This window comes from Gossypium hirsutum, chromosome D11 (genome assembly GCF_007990345.1).
Source record: "Gossypium hirsutum isolate 1008001.06 chromosome D11, Gossypium_hirsutum_v2.1, whole genome shotgun sequence".
NCBI classification, from domain to species: domain Eukaryota; kingdom Viridiplantae; phylum Streptophyta; class Magnoliopsida; order Malvales; family Malvaceae; genus Gossypium; species Gossypium hirsutum.
In genome coordinates, this window is record NC_053447.1 from 59,844,784 (window position 1) to 59,862,048 (window position 17,265).

The window sequence follows — 17,265 nt, forward strand, 5'->3', positions numbered from 1 at the left end:
GTTCGTAGTTCGGTTAAAATTGAAGTAATTGATTAAGTTGATTTAATTTGATTAATTGGTCGATGGTTGAATTTAGATAGGTTGGAGATCGATTAATGATTTTTGAAATTTCGGTTATCGGTTAATTCTGTTTAAAACCGGACAATTAATTGAATTAACCAAAATATTTGTTGTTTTCAAGATTTATATAGTGTTTCTAATGTCTTATTTATTATTTCCACATTCATTTAAAGTTTTTTTAAGTTATTAAATAAAAAAAATTAACATTAGCAATGTGTTTTTTTATATGTTTTATAATTATTTTAACCAAAAGACAAAAACGTATAATTTTTTTATTAATTCAGTTAACCGACTGAATTAACTGAAATATTTCAGTTAAGTTAATGTATTTAAAAAAAATTTGATTGAATTAACGGTTAAATTTTTTTACATTTTAGATAATTCAGTTAGTAATAATTCAATTCATGTATTAGCAAAACCGATCGTTTGAACACTATAATTGATTTCTTTTAAATTTGAGAAAAAATTATTCCTTTTAAGTTTGATGAAAAATTTAATTACACTCATTTTTAGCTACTAAGGTTAGAAAACTCATTTTATAAATTTAATATTTTTATTTAAATTTCTAACAAATATTCAGATTTTGAATAAAAAATATATTATTTTCATTCTATGAATAGAATAATAAAAACGCGCAGTTCTAAAATTTTTAAAGATTTTCGAATTTAAATTCAAATATTTGCAATTATTTTAATAATAATAATAATAATAATAATGTTGTTGTTAAGTGATATTGTCAGTTAGTGTGCTATATGCTTTGAATTTTTGTAAGAATTGAAATTGGAAGAATCCGGCAATAGAGGGAGGGAGAGCGGGAACTGAAAATATTTTGGGTCCATGGAATCACAACAACCAAAATGACGAATCTACCCTTGCCCCTTCACAAGATTATGATTGAGAGAAGAGAACCCCCTAAAAAGAATTTTTAAATTCAGTTTCTATTAACCACATTTCTCCGTATAAAATTTTAATTTTATTGTATTTTTTATAATATTTGAATTATTAAAAATTTGATAAAGTAATACTGTTACCACTGTATGTCTTACGACCCAGTCCGGATGGCAACTCGACTTGAGAATCTAAACAGTTCGTCTCCCCTCACATTCACAGCTCGCCTTCCCCTTACTTGTACCACTTCGCTGGCTTGCCACTTTGTTAGTTCACCACTTTCTTCTCAGCTCGCCATCTTTCCCAGCTTGCTAGTTCGCCACTCTCCAGCTCCACCTCCCAGCTCACTTGCTTGTGAGGAATCTCCTTCAGTCAAAAAATCATACCTTATAAATATGACGATAACTTCTATGAAGGAGGGATTAGAGGAAAAGCTCTTAACAAATACATTAATTTAATTTTTTATTTTTAATTAATATTAAAGATTAATTTTCTTTTAAAATTGAGTTTGAGTTAATCAAATTAATATTCATCTTAAAGAAAAAATCGATTACATTTATTAGATGAATTTTGTTTTATTTTGATTAAAATATAAAATTATGACAGTTGTATTTTTTTGGAGATTTAAAAGGAAAAAGGGAGAAAAAGACAAAGAAGAGTGAATTGTAAGTTTGGACATATCTATATGTACGTAAGCTCTGCCCCCAAAGATCTGCAAAAAAAGAAGGGCATAACCGTCAAATGGTACAAGTCTTGGTAGTGGGACCTACAAAATTAGGGATAGCGGTGGTATTTTGGAAGAAGATTTGAATTTCAACGTAAAAAGTGAAATCCCTGGATCCGACAGTCCTTAATATACGGGTCTAACTAAAATGAAATTCAAAAACCCTAAATAAATAACCTGAAGGCCCCTATTCCCCCAACCAATAGCCATCTACCAACTAAAATACGTAAACCCCAAAAACTCCATTAAAAAACACCCTAAAAAGAAATATAGATTTTTTAAAATTCCTTGGTTTAGTTTTCACTGCTTCCAAGATTAAGAAACTTCCTTCAGATATGTATCAAGATTCAAGATTCAACTTAGTTTGAAATTGGAAAAGACAAGTGCTTTTGTCAATTGAAGAAGAAGACTGAAAGGTCGGTTCTTTTTTTCTTTTGTTATTTTTATAGCAAATTTAGTTCATTTTTGTGGTTCTTGAGCAAAATCTGAACTACCCTTTTCATAAAATTGGGTTCTTTTTATTTCTTTTCTCATTTCAGAATCAGAGCTAAGCATGCTGCCCTTTTTTGGTTTGTTTGTTTGGTTTGCATTTTTGTAGATTTTGTTACTTTGGATCTAAGTACTGTTTTTTCTTTCAATAAAATTTTGCTTTCTAAAGGAGGATGCTTTTCCAATCTTTGGTTATTGTTTGTGATTTTGCTCTTTAAATTTCGCATTTTTTTCTAAATCTTCAGGTTATGCTGTAATAAAAAAAATTCAGATATGCTGTTTTTATGATGTAATAATGAAAGAGCTCATGTTAGTTTTCCAGATCAAGAAGGTTTTGTTTTGTTTTGGGTTTTTAGGAAAATCATAACTTTAAACTTAGATTTCTTCTTAGTTTAGTATTCAACTAGTTATTAGATATTCATGCTTGATTTAGTTTAGTACTCAACTTTCAGGGAACTCCCTATTATTATTTTTTAATCTTTTTAGTTAAATGGCTTTTCTTTTCTGTGTTTTCAGGTAAATGATGGGTAGAAATCTTAGCCCGATTTTGCGGCGAGAGCTGGCAAATCTTGACAAAGATGCCGATAGTCGAAAATCAGCAATGAAAGCACTGAAATCATATGTGAGAGACTTGGATTCAAAGGCAATACCGGTCTTCCTTGCTCAAGTTTCCGAGACCAAAGAAACTGGGTGTGTGTCTGGTGAATACACTATTTCACTCTATGAAGTTCTTGCTCGTGTTCATGGTGTGAAGATTGTTCCACAGATTGATAGTATAATGTCTACTATTATCAAGACATTAGCTTCAAGTGCAGGCTCTTTCCCTCTACAACAGGCATGTTCGAAAGTGGTGCCTGCAATTGCAAGATATGGGATCGATCCAACCACTCCAGAAGATAAGAAGAGGCACATCATTCACTCACTTTGTAAGCCTCTTTCGGAATCTCTTTTGGGTTCCCTAGAAAGCTTGAGTTCGGGAGCTGCTCTTTGCTTGAAGGCGCTTGTAGAATCTGATAACTGGCGGTTTGCTTCGGATGAGATGGTCAACAATGTTTGTCAAAATGTGGCTGGTGCTTTGGAGGAGAAGTCTACTCAGACGAATGCACATATGGGGCTGGTTATGGCTTTAGCAAAGCATAATGCTTTGATTGTTGAAGCGTATGCTAGATTGTTAATAAAATCTGGCTTGAGAATATCCAATGCTGGGCTTGCAGAAGGTAATTCTCAGAAACGGTTTTCAGCAATACAAATGATAAACTTCTTGATGAAGTGGTTGGATCCAAGGAGTGTATTCTCAGAGGTAGAGTTGATTATGGAAGAGATGGAGAAGTGCCAATCCGATCAGATGGCTTATGTTAAAGGGGCTGCTTATGAAGCTTCTCAAACTGCAAAGAAAATAGGACAAGAGAAAGGGTCAAAGTTTGAGAACAGTTCTGGTTCGGTTACTGGATCAAATTTTGGTAGGAGAGACCGCAATCGTAGAAGGAATTTAGGCACAGCCAGTGATGGATCTCCTGCAACTGCATCACCCGAATCACAAACACTTGACTCCTTTATGGAATATGATTCTTTGCTTGAGTCACCAATCTCGATGACTCAAATTTCTCGCAACATGGAATATGATCAAAGGAGTGTGACTCGGAAGCTTTGGAAATATGAAAATGGAGGTGTAGATGTATCGCTTAAGGATGGTTTGTTCTCTGCAGTGGCTCAAGGACGTTCCATATGTGACTCACCTTCTGATCTTCACGAACTTAGCAATAATGGGTCGGAGTTCACGGAGGAGTTTTCAGGATTCTTGTATAGAAGTCCTAGAAATGTGTTGCCAAGAAGTGCCACTCCCAGTCCTCAGGTAAAATGCTTTAGATTTGTCTATTCAGTTTTATCCCCTTTTATTTGTTTGTTTAAATGCATTTGCGTTGTTACTTTTTGTGTTTCAGAGATCACGTTCACGGATTAACGTAGAAACCCTCTTTACAACTCCAAGGAAGCTCATCCACTCACTTCAAGATCCTAATGAATTGAACTCAGATTACTCCGAGAAACAATTCAGGAGGTTCAGAAGTCCATGCTCAGAGAAATTTGGAGGTAGTCCAACCACAAACCGTAACACTTTTCGTCGTGGTATGATCAATGAGGTCAAACGCAAAGCACGTTCGTATACCGATGGTGAAGATCATGGTGTCTCTGAATCTGTATCATCAACTGATGACAGTCCTGCTGAGCTTGATGTCCCAGGGTCTACTGATGCAGCCCCTAAGAACAAAAAAGAAACTCTCGAGTACCACAACGAGAAAGTAGGTAAGAACATGGCTCCTAAATTGTTTTTGGGCCTCTTTTTGATTATAATTGCAGTCCTCACTTGTTTATGGTGGACTGAAGGTGAGGATGAAAGCTTCTATGTTGTTCCAACTTAGGTTCACTCAACTCTGTTGTATCAAACTTGTCCTAGTGAATTAGGAACAGTGTTAAGAACAATGTTGGAGAACAGGCTCTTTACAATGTCCTTTTCAGTAACAATATTAGCTGAGCATTTCTGCATCCCTTGAGATACTCTTCTTTTTGTATGTACTCATTTCACTCTGTTGTCTCTCTCCTGTTTATGTGGTTGATCCATATTGTGGGTGTCTTATCATCCTCACAATGATTGGCATTTGCTATCACTAATGTCCTTCAACGCATGAAAGTTTGTACATGATGAGATTAAAAGCATGCTTAAGGATGGGGGTACAGATTTGGAATTTGAAAATGATGGCAGCCTCTCTTGGGCTTAAGATTATAGGTTTAGGGCTAGAATTATATATGCTTGTAATCTATCTGAGTGTATGTGGACTGCTATCAGGAATGCACAATAAGCTACACGGTGGGACCACATTTGGTTCCTCTTCTTTCTTTATCAGTTTCATTAATTAAATATAGCAACTAGTTTTAAATTAGATTTGATCATGGGTTGTGTGTTTGGCCACCCATTAATGCCTAAAGGTCTGTTTGAAAAGTGGGAAGATTTACATAAAAATAGAAGTTTGAAAAATAGACGTAGGTAAAAAATAAGACTTATATTTTAAATGGGTCAAGTCTCGGGTAAGATTTTTTTTTGTTTGAATTTGCTTAAGATTTCTTTTCCTGTTGTTGTTATTTTGTAATTATATTATTATTATTTTGTTGTTATTGTTTGGATATTGTATAATTTTTGTTTTATTATTAATTTTACTATTATTTTATTGCTAAGTTACAACTATTTTAGTGTTATTTATAAAGATTTCTTTTAATGTATTTTCAATTTGTCAGGAAATAATGTTTTTAGTGTATTTGATGTATTATATTTTTAAATTTGTTTTTATATTAAAAAAAATATAATTAAGTTGAGTTTAAGTTTAGCATTTTTTGTTTAGGTCGGGTTTGAGTAAAATTTTAGGTCAATTTTTAGGTTGAGTTAAATTCAAACTCAAAAAATGAGTCTAAAATTTTACATTAACCTAACCTAGCACATGATTTCCAAACTTGTAATTTCATTCCAAATGTTGACAACAAGCTTTTAACCTTTTGCTTTATTATTGCAACAAAAAGAAATGCTCAATAAGGGGAATGAATTGCTATAAATATTCAATTAGATGGTTATGATTTCCAAAACCAAATTTTTCCTTACAGAAATTGAAAGAAAAATATAAATAATTATTGGAATATATGAAAATAACAAGTTGGCGTATGTGTTTTTATTTCGGTAAAAGAAAAAATAAATACATTTTTGAGCAAACTATTGTGAACACTTTATAATATGCATTATATATTAATATTTGTCACTATATTTTATTTTTATTGATATTTGTCATTATATATTAAAAATATGAGTAAATCTGTCATTCAACTCTTATGTGATTGAATTTATACTAAACTTTGAATTTTACTATATTTTGCCAGCAACTTTGAAATTAAATTAATTTTAATTTTATCATTCAATATTAATTTTAATGATTTGAAAACATAATTTAATAACAAAAATTCTTTCAAATATTATGTTTTAAAAGTTAACAACAATTTAACTTATAAATATTAAAATTTTAATAAATTATTAAATAAAAACTTGAAAAATAAAAATACATATATAAGTTTATTTTTATAATATCACTATTTTTATTTAACTTTAAAATTATATTAATTAACTTATTATTTTTAAATATTGAATTAAAATATATAAAAATATTTTTATTAAATTTTGTTTTCAAATTAATTTAAGGCTTAATTCATGATTTGGCTAGTGAAGCTTATATATTTTTCCACTTTTATATTTAATTTTTTTTTGAAGTATCTAAAGTTTTCCTCTTTTAAGGGTTTTAATCCAAACGTGAAAAAATAGTTTTTGGCCAATCAAGTAATGACAAGTGTTTTTAGTTTTTCAATTCCTAATATAATTTTAATTAAAATTCCTTTTCTTAAGAAAAAAAATCCCGAGTTTGAACACCAAATTTCACTTATGCAAAATTCAACAATTTCATCTCTTTGTTTAGATTAAAAAGTTTAGAGAAAAAAAACAATAATCCTATTTACCATCATTTCATATTTCAATTATTTTTTTAAATAAATATTGTCACAATTTTATTGATATAAAATAGTGTTATTGCTTGAATAGAATACTAAAAATCCTATCACACATATGCGCGTGAGAATCACGGATTTGCTGATGTAATTGATGGAAGTATAACACTCAATTAACAACATTATTAATATATATAACTGAAGATAATAAATTTTGCATTTTAAAATAAAAATGTATAAAATACAAATGAAGCTTTGGTTGAGTGGTGAATCTAAAGCTTTAGTAATCCAATTGGTGTGAGTAAAAATTCCACCATATATATATTTTAATTAGTTTTTATTTAAATGGAAAGGCTAAAATATCCTCGAATGATACAACTTTTTTAAATTATTTAAGGACATTTCCGTAATTTTCTGACCGAAGAAGATAATAATTTGTGCATATTAAAACAAAAATGTATAGAATACATTAAGATGAAGCCTTGATTTAGTGGTGAATTTAAGGTTTTAGTAATCTAATCAACACGGGTTCAAATCCCATTATTCATGTATTTTAATTTATTTTTGTTAAAATGAAAAAGGCTAAAATATCCTCGAATAATATAGTTTTTTAATTACAGAGGAGCATTTTCGTAATTTCCTGACTGTGGTGATGACCCCTTTGACGGTGACACCAACTCAATTAGGGTTTTAATAAATAGTATAGATTAGAGTTATATACCAATTAAAAATTTAATTTAATTTTATAAATAACAAATAATAGTTAGTCATATTCAATCAAGTAACATCTAAAAGAATTATCGATAAAAAAATGTTGTTAGCATTGAAAAGAAAAAATGGAGCATTAAAGTAATGGTTCTTTAAAGAGGTAATATCGAATCATATTCAAACAATAATGAAATCAAAGAGTAATCGAAGGTTATTTTAATTGATGATAAGTAATATAATATTATAATAACTTTTATTTGCTTTTTGCTTGTTAACCGTGCGTGAAGTGAGGACTTTTTTCATTTTATTTTATCGATGCGTCATTTTTTGAGCGTGGGTGAAAAATATTTTATGGGTTTGTTTTGAAAATAAAGTCAAATTTTAACAATTATTTTTAATCACTATTATTAAATGTATTTATTAATTTAATGTAAATATATTTCATATTTATCATGAACTATTATTATGATTGTTGCATGTTGCTTGATCTTTTTTTTTTCAAATTAATATTATAGCTTACTTTTTTATATAGTTTAAATTTGTATAATTGTTTAAAAACTAAGAGAATTTATCATTACCAATAATAGGTAAAATATTAAAAATACATTATTTAAAAATTAATTAAAAATTAAACATATAAAATCATATGCAGTGCATGTGACGTTAGAAACTAGTATTGTTAAAAATGTTAGTCTCAAATCATCACAGTATGTGATCTGATTAATCTCTACAACCTAATCCTTGGTATACATTGTTTCATCTTAATGTTTTTGGCATAATAAATTATTTGACCCTCCAACTTTATAAAAAAAGTTATTTTAATTATTCATTTAATTTTTCATTTCCTTTAGTAATTGAATTTACGTTATTTGTCAAATTACTCAAAATAAATAGAAAAATTCAATGTGCCACATATGTAATTAATTGTAATTAACTGATTTTCGAAAATTAAAAAATGTTTTTAATAATTTTTATATATTTTTTAATTTTTGGAAATTATTAAAATTTAATTAGTTATTTACAAAAATTCTCATGATACACAAAGTACAATATTTTGCCGTCTTCAGTTTTTTACTTTAAACAAGTGTCATAATCAACTTAAAACATACGTTGTATTGATGTTTTTCTTTCACACACACAGATATATATATATATATATATATATAATTTCTACTCTTACAACTATTGGGAATATGGTTGCTTCTATATTTTTATCTTATTATATTCTTATTTTCATTCATTATTCATCCTTCATTTTGCAAACAATATTTAATATATTATCTTTAATTAAATTTGATAGTATTTATTATTTTTAAAATTAATTTAGTAAAATATTTGGAGTGAGAAGTAAAATGAAAATTTGCTTGTCGAGGTTAGTTTTACTACATTGATATAATCTAAAACAAATTTGAGTCTATTTTTTTAAAAATAATTTAGTAAAAAATTTGTGTTGAGAACTAAAGAAATGAAATTTGTAGTAAGTTGAAATGTTTTCACTTATATATTTTGTGTAGAGAAAAGATTATATGAAACTGTGATTCCATATTATCTCTATCCCTTTCCAATAGGAGAATGATAAATCAGATTTTTCCTCCTGATTTTTAGCATTTTTAGTTGGATTTGAATTTTTTTCAGGAGGAAAAAGCTGAAAATCAGGAGGAAAAATCTGACTTGTCATTTTCTTATTAGAAAGGGATAGAGTTGATGTGGAATCACAGTTTCATACAATCCCTTCTCATTTCATGTAATAAGTTAAAATTTGAATAAAAAAATATTGCTCAAAAAAATATCACTCAACACCATATAATAGAAATTTAAGATGAATGGAAATGAGTTGTATGTTCTTTTTCCTAATGTTAGAAAAATTAAACTTGAGTTTTGATTTTGAATTGCAACCACGAGATATAACTGAGCCCAAAAGGCAACCCTAAGCTTAGTGGCTGCTTTAAACAAGAGAACTCTTGAGCTTGATGACAACCCTGAACAAGAGAATTCGAATAGGTCTCTCAAGCCGGAGGCTACCTTGACGTATAACAAAGATTAGGATTCTAGGAACTATGTTGCACCCTTAATGGGTCACAACAGAAATGTCCTAACAACAACCAAGAATACGTTTAAGGGGCACAAAAGAAATGTCTCAAGAACAACCCAATGCAAGTTAATGTCTAGATAACCCAATAGGGGCAACAACGCTGGTCCAAATAACTTGAATCAAGATCAACTAGTGATGAATGGCCACAACAAAAATGCCAGTCCAGATAACCTAATGAATGCAAGAACAAATGGCAATGCTGATCCAAATAACCTGAATGAAGATTGACTAAAGGTGAATGGGCTAAAACAGAAATGCAACTCTAGATAACCCAATGAACATGGGAACAAGTGACAACATCGATTCGAATAACCTAAATGAAGATCAACCAGAGGCGACAACAGAACAAAACCAAATGTTTTTCAACCAAGTAATATCTCAAGCACTAAATATTTTAATCGACAAAGATTATTACGAATGCTTTTCCACATGTTAGTCACATTTATGTCTTTATCTTTTGGAATTCATCCGCTCCGATGCTCAAGACAGGGCGTCTCCTCAGTTGGACTTGATAGACAACATATTAGTTTTTCAATCGGTTTGCTCGGTTTCAATTCGATTAAGGTCATGTTTAGGTTCGTCTACTAATATAAGTTCTCTTTCTGTATTACGATTTGACCACGTAATACTGCTTAGTATTAGTTAAACATTAGACAACCAGTGAGCAACATTTGTTTGCATTTTGCTTTGCATGCAAAAACCATGTGAGGATAATATGTAAAGTATTAATTTAATTCATGAATAATTTTATTAACCAATCTGTTTGAAAAATTACAAGTATACTTAAATGAAAATACTACATTTAGGGCACCAGATACAACATAAAGCCCGTGACCATTACGCACAAAATGCCCCATAAAGGTCAACTTATGAACTGGGGCTCATTTGACCCACATAAACTGGCTTGATTCGTGGAATTCTTGAAGAAGCCCATCTACTTAAACCCTTGGTGGCCTAGTGAAACACTCTAGTAAAACTAGAGTTACCAGGATAAACAGTGTAAATCCTAAAGGTTTAAAATTGTATAGAGTTTAAATCCCTTAGGACTCTTAATAGTAGATAGGCTAAAGTTTTGACTGTCGATGTAACTCAATCTGTACCGTTGGTTCTCGTGGAGCTTAACTATAAATAAAGGCCTCCCCTTTCATTTTGTAGTCATTTCATTTATAATTGTGAATATATTTAAGAGTATTTACTCAAACATTTGGTGTGCATCACTTTCCTTTGGTTTTTTTGTTCTTCGTTGCTCTTTCGATTTGAGTGTGCTTCTGCTATATTTCGGTGCCTTAGGGAATTTTCGCAAGAAATCTCACTTTTGCGAGAGTTAGGCTGACTTAGGTAGATTCAGAGCAAAAAAATCACCTAAGGTCATGCGGTTTGCGAGACTAAAGTTCTAGCCCCGTGACACTAGTACGATCCAATTTTTTTTTCATGTTGTACAAAGATGTTAATATGTAAATTATCTTTTTAGAACATCAAATGTCTTCTCAACCACATTTTGAAGCCTTGAATGTCTCAAGTTAAAAAGTTGGCGAGTTGTTTATGGTGCTTGTCTGACATCATTCTCTAAAATGGTATCATATAGCACGATATGGTGCAAGAAAACCTTTTGTATTTGCATAATTAGCACCAATCTTATAATATTTAGGTTCACAGTCCAAATAGCCTATAACTTTAATTATAAAAACTTATATAAACTTAATTTGAAGAAAGATTTATTCTAGGTTTTTATAATATGTAAAAAAGTAAAATAACATCAAATTTATAATATAGAACCTTTATAAATAAGTTTTATAAATTGTCCAATAACTTGTATAATATTTCTTATAAATAATATAATTTTTGTCATAATTTTAGAAAGCTATTTTTTATAAATAAGTTATGATAAAAAAAACTATAATATTTTTTTATGAATAAGTATATTATTTTTATAATATATAGAAAGACACATAAATAAGTTATGTCCATGGTCATATTTTTTACAAATAAATATATTATAACACTATTGTAAGTGGTGAGTCCCACTCAATTGAGTGTAATTGAAGTACCCCAATTATATTTTTTAGTTTTTAGGGGATGTGTGAATTGGAGTAATGGCACATGTAATTACACACAAGTCAATCTAAAAAATATTTTTATATAAATTATAAATTTTATATTATAAATATGAATAGGTATGAATGTTTGGGATGGTTATGACAAAAAAAATTATTATATTATATATATTAAAAATCATATTATAAAAATAATTTGTGTATTTTACAAATTTATAACAAAAAATTATATTATTTAAATCCTAAAAAAAATTCTAAAGTTATGGCCAAAAGTTTATTATAAAAAATAATTTATATTTTATAAAATTTTTATAATATAAATATTTATAAAAAATTATGACAATTATGGACATAATTTATTTATGTGTCTTGCTATATATTATAAAAATAATATACTTATTCATAAAAAAATATTATAGTTTTTTTATCATAACTTATTTATAAAAAAATTTCTAAAATTATGACAAATATTATATTATTTATAAAAAGTGTTATGAAAGCTATTGGACAGTTTATAAAACCTTATTTATAAAGGTTATATATATGTATATTATAAGTTTTATATTATTTTTTTTACTTAATTTACATATTATAAAAAATATATATAAACTAAGTCTTTCTCCAAATTATGTTTATATAAGTTTTTATAAGCAAAGTTATAGATAATTTAGATTGTGAGTCCAAATATTATAAGATCGATACTAATTATGCAAATACAAAAAGTTTTTTTTTTTGCACCATATCATGCGGTATGATACAATTTGAGAGAATGATATCAGGTACAAGCATTATAGACAACTCGCAAACTTTTTAAATTGAGATCGACATTCAAGGTTTTGAAATGTGGTTGAGAAGATATTTGTTGTTCTAAATAAATATTTTTTATATTAATGACATCACCTTAGTATAACATGAAAAAATAATGTTGGATCGTACTAGCATATTTATATTTCATAACTTCAATTATAAGTAGAATTGAGATGACCCATATTTCGAAAAGTACACAAAAGAAAAGGGTTTTGATAACCTTAATGATACAAAATCAAATTCAGATGATAATGAATTCAATAAGTAATAACAGATGATGATGAGCATATGTTAAATATTAAAGAGGGGATAACACAATAAATATGCACTAGAACAATTAGATAAAATTGCACATGATGTTTATTTTTCTTATTAGTAATCGTATTATCAACTACTTATTTAGACTAATATAATACATATGATGATTTTATTTTAATTTTTCTTACTTGTTTAGAAATTATTTTATCATACTAAGAATTTTTTTTATAATAATTAATATTTTTTAAAAATATAAATTATGTAACTATGTAATTACACTCTGTCTACCAAACACGTTTGGGGAATTACAATTTTTTGTAATTATAAAAGAGTTTAATTACTACCCTTGTAATTACACTTTCATTCAATTACTTTGTGTTGTTCATACAGATCTTAGAATTGAAAAGTGTAATTGGGGTGGTCTAATTACATCCAATTCAGTAGACTCATTAATTTACACCTAAATCTAATTACTAGGTGGTTTTCCAAATATTACCTAAATTAATTGCTTATTCTTCCTTTAGATAAAGAAGTGATAAAAAATAATTTTAGATTTTATTTGACATGGAAGATAAAATTAATTAATTAAAAAAAATTCTTTACTTTTAGCTTAACATGGAAGATATTCATCATATAATCAAAAGAAATATGAGTTTCGTAGACCATTATTAAAAATGAGTTATTTGATTTGATTTTAATTTGGAAACATAAAATAAAATTTTAAATTTTAGGAGATTAAATTAATTAATTTCAATATTCTTGTAACAAATCAGATGACACTATCAAGGGTTAAAATCTTTTAACAATTTATTTAATTAATTTTGATGTTTGAAATTTAAAATTTCAATATGAAAAAAGACAAAACTTTTGAAAGGTGGTAAACAAGTACAATATGAAATTTTATGACCAATATGAAAACAATTTAGAAGTTGGGTGACATTATTTATACTAATATTTAAGATTCTTACTAAACTGGTGTCAGCCTTTAATTGAGTCCCAACTCAATGGAGAATTTACCAACCCCCCAATCCTTTTACAAAAATATTATTTTGAGGATAATTTTGTCTTTTCATATACAACCTAGAAAAATATTTACATATTATAGATTCGAACCAAGACATTATAATTTTTAAAAACTCAACTTTACCATTTCATCCAAAGCCATATTTAAGTATTGTATCAAATTTTTTTAAAAAAATTGTTACATACAAATTTCACCTATATGGTGGGTGTGTTTATAATCCAAATCAAGTTGCTAATAGAATGACAAAACCAAAATCCGAACCACTCAATATATTACAACCTAATATGCTTTTAGTGGAGCAGAATTTTTTTGAAAAGTGAATGCGTGGTGGGTTTTAGCTTTAGATGATGGGTATGGAGCAACTATAACAATAGCCTGCCTCGCATACTCTCGTTCCACCGAATATAACTTTTAAAGGGTAAAAATATAAAAATATGTTATAAGAAAAACTCATATGTTTTATTTTGAATATTTTCTCGAAAAATTATGTTTGAATATTTACTTGCCTATAAAAAATTGAATATACTAAAAATAACTAGCAAAAATTAATTGAAGCAGGGCGGTGTAAAGCAGGGACAGATGCATTTAATATCCATGAAAGTAGTAGTAATTTTCAATATTACATATCTATATCTATAATAGAGCGAAATGGATGATGAAGCAAAACATAACAATTGTTGGGCAGTTGTCATCCCTAATTGCAATCGAATATTGAACTTCGTACGAGTGGTCGACAAATTGAACGAATTTACGTTGCCATAAGTTATAATTAGTTATTATAAGTGATGAGTTAAAATATAATTATGGAAGATTAGATAGTTTAAATGGTTGAACTCATTGGAGTTGACTCATACTCGATATTAGGGTTTGAATCCCAAATTCACCTTTGTGGTAACCTAACATTTGCCTATGCAAATTTGAAATTATATTGTATTAAAATTTTGTGAAAGAAAAATGGTTAAAAATATTTTAAAGGAAAAAAGAGAGTGAAAAGTGGGCCAAGGCTTTGGGCTCTTTGTCAAAAAGAGAGAATTACATTTTGATCCTCTCAAGAATAAAAATTAATGTGAGGGATCTTAATATTAAAATTTTAGTTTTCACCTCAAATTTTTATAATTAATTGAGGTTTACCATAAAAAAAATGCCTGAATTAATTAATCAACCGATCACAAGTTAATGTCAAAATTTCTCACCGATACTAATATTTTTAAGGAAAAACTACACCATTAGTCACTAAACTATAGATAAGTTTTTCTTTTGGTCACTTAAAACATTACAATTTGATCACTGAACTATTTAAAAGCTTTCATTTAAGTCAGTAAACTATTAAGATCAATGCTATATAACTTTATATGTTCACACTATCTACACCAACTGAAAGCCTTCTTTCTCTCATTTTTTTTTTATAATTCACTTTTTTTTTCATGAAATAACTTTAGATATCATGAACCCGCAAATCAAAATTTAAATAGTTTTTTTTTTCAAGCTCTGACTATTAAATTGACTAGAATCTAAATATCTTCTAATATTGTATTAATTGCCTAATCACCACTTAAAGCTCACTAACAAAATTTTCTAAAAAAAACCCTTAATAGCCCAATAGCTTAAATAAAAACTTAAGAATAGTTTAATGATCAAATTGCAATTTCATAATTTAGTGACTAAACCCTAAACTTCTCACAGATACCAAAATTCTAACTGATACCAACTATATCATACTAAAAATTTATAAAAATGTAAAAACATTGAACAAATATTATAATCTCCTCCAGCCCAAATGTTTAACAGATACTGGGTATTAATAAAATATTCAATCCCAGTTTATTTTCCCCACCCAAACCACCTTCGTTGCCATTACTCCATCACCCGTCTACATTCACATTCTTTTTTACACTAAAATGAAACCCATCATCTCCTCACCTTAAATCTATTGTTATTTTTTCGAGAAACCTCTTCTAAATCCACAAAATTGAAGCATTGCCCTTTGATCTTCTCGCCTTTCAACCTCCTCCTTGCATCATTGGATCATCGTTGAACTTTGACTATGCCCTCTCTTCGTTCGAGTCCTCATTCTCACCGTCTAAATTTGTGAGACAATGCCCCAAACTCCAAACATTCCCGAAGATATTATTCTTCTCTTTCAGGTTGATTTTGAAGTGTTGATGGCCATTTAAGGAACCTACAGGTTTAAAAACTAATGGAAGGGTGTTGAAAGCCTCAAATTGTCGTTCTGTGACCTTGTCTTCACATAATGATGTTGATCTTTCTTCTGTCAACAGCCCAACGGTATTTGCCGAAGATGGATTTTTCCTTCCAAACATGAACCATTTCGGTTTTCAATTTTAAGTTTATTAGTGTATTGTGGATTGTGGTTGATTATGATATTAGTTTAGAATTCTTTAGATTCTTTTTGTGCAATGAAAATTTTTTCTATTTGTGATTGAAGGAATGTAATAACCTTCTACAACTATCCTAATTCATTAGTCTCAAGTAATGGTTCAAAAGTTGATGATGGACTTTCTCAAGCAAATCTTAAGAAAAGAAAGAAACCAATCCAGGAACCAAAAATTCCAAAATGACCATTTAAGCTCTCAATCGGGTTTCTTCCTTTGGGCTTTCTTAACTCCAACCACATCAATTTAAGCTTGAACCGATTCAGATAAAACAATCCTTCTGGATACAATTATTATGCAAGAACTCCATTTTTCCCATTCAAACTGAAGGGAGCAACAAATAGAGTACTTCAATACATGCTAAAATTATAATATGCTACGTCCAAAAGTTCAAAGGCAAAGCAAGGGGAACAGAGAAAAGATGTTATTACCTCAGGCTTCAGATAAGAGAACTCCAGTGCCTCCTTTTTTTCCCCCTTAAGGTCCAAATGACTATGGCACAATGGTTGCTGTTGTTATCCTTGGTGAACAAAGGAAAACAATGTAATGGTTGGTATATCTAGCGTTCCAGCAGCACAACTCAAGTCAACCTGAAAGATGGCATTTTAATCTAAGAAGACAATTTTTTTTCCCAATATTCCATTAATTTATACATGATAGCTTATTGAACTTTGGAATTCAATCTGAAAAACCATTTAAACCGGCTTTCAATTATCTCCATGAGCAGGAACTTAGTAATCACTGAACTAACTAGTACCTTGCGTAACAGAGTCTAAGCTACGTGAACTTGAACATTAGCATATAACTAAGAAATTACCTGAAAAGCATCAACGGCTTCAATTTGTATGAGAATGCAATATCTTCCTGTCAGTGTTGTTTGCCAGCAACAACAGCTTTCATTCGAGTTGACAAAGTGATGATTACTCTGAATATCGGTATTAGAACCTTCCTCTCCCAGCTCCTGCAAAATCTACATCTTCAAATTTTAAAAGATAAAAACAGAATAACAAAAGACCACAGTTTATCATCAATCATTAAAATTCCCAAGTCATTCGTTACTTGGAAAAGCACAGTGCGAACCTTGATAATTGCTTTAGCATAAGCATTGATTATCTCACACAGGTACAAACAGGTCCAAATATGCTCCTATGCATTTTGGAGAAGCTTTCCACCAAACAAATTGTAAAATTAGCCCCGTCACCAATTAACTCTTGTGGAGACTTACATGCTAGACT

The 17,265-nt window shown here is 29.0% G+C and overlaps 1 protein-coding gene and 1 long non-coding RNA gene across 2 annotated transcripts; one reads left to right on the plus strand and one right to left on the minus strand.

Annotated features, from left to right (window-relative positions):
• Window positions 1-1,784: 1,784 nt before the first annotated feature.
• Window positions 1,785-4,702, plus strand: LOC107933862 (protein SINE1). Its single transcript, XM_016866164.2, has 3 exons — window positions 1,785-2,088; window positions 2,678-4,013; window positions 4,102-4,702. The coding sequence occupies exons 2-3, from the start codon at window positions 2,682-2,684 to the stop codon at window positions 4,576-4,578; spliced, it is 1,809 nt and encodes a 602-aa protein (XP_016721653.2). The 5' UTR covers window positions 1,785-2,088; window positions 2,678-2,681; the 3' UTR covers window positions 4,579-4,702.
• A 10,670-nt stretch (window positions 4,703-15,372) lies between these two features.
• LOC121223342 (uncharacterized) lies at window positions 15,373-17,104 on the minus strand. Its single transcript, XR_005920688.1, has 2 exons — window positions 16,848-17,104; window positions 15,373-16,620 (listed from the first exon to the last, which is right to left on the minus strand). It is a non-coding gene; the product is annotated as an uncharacterized lncRNA (long non-coding RNA).
• Window positions 17,105-17,265: the final 161 nt, after the last annotated feature.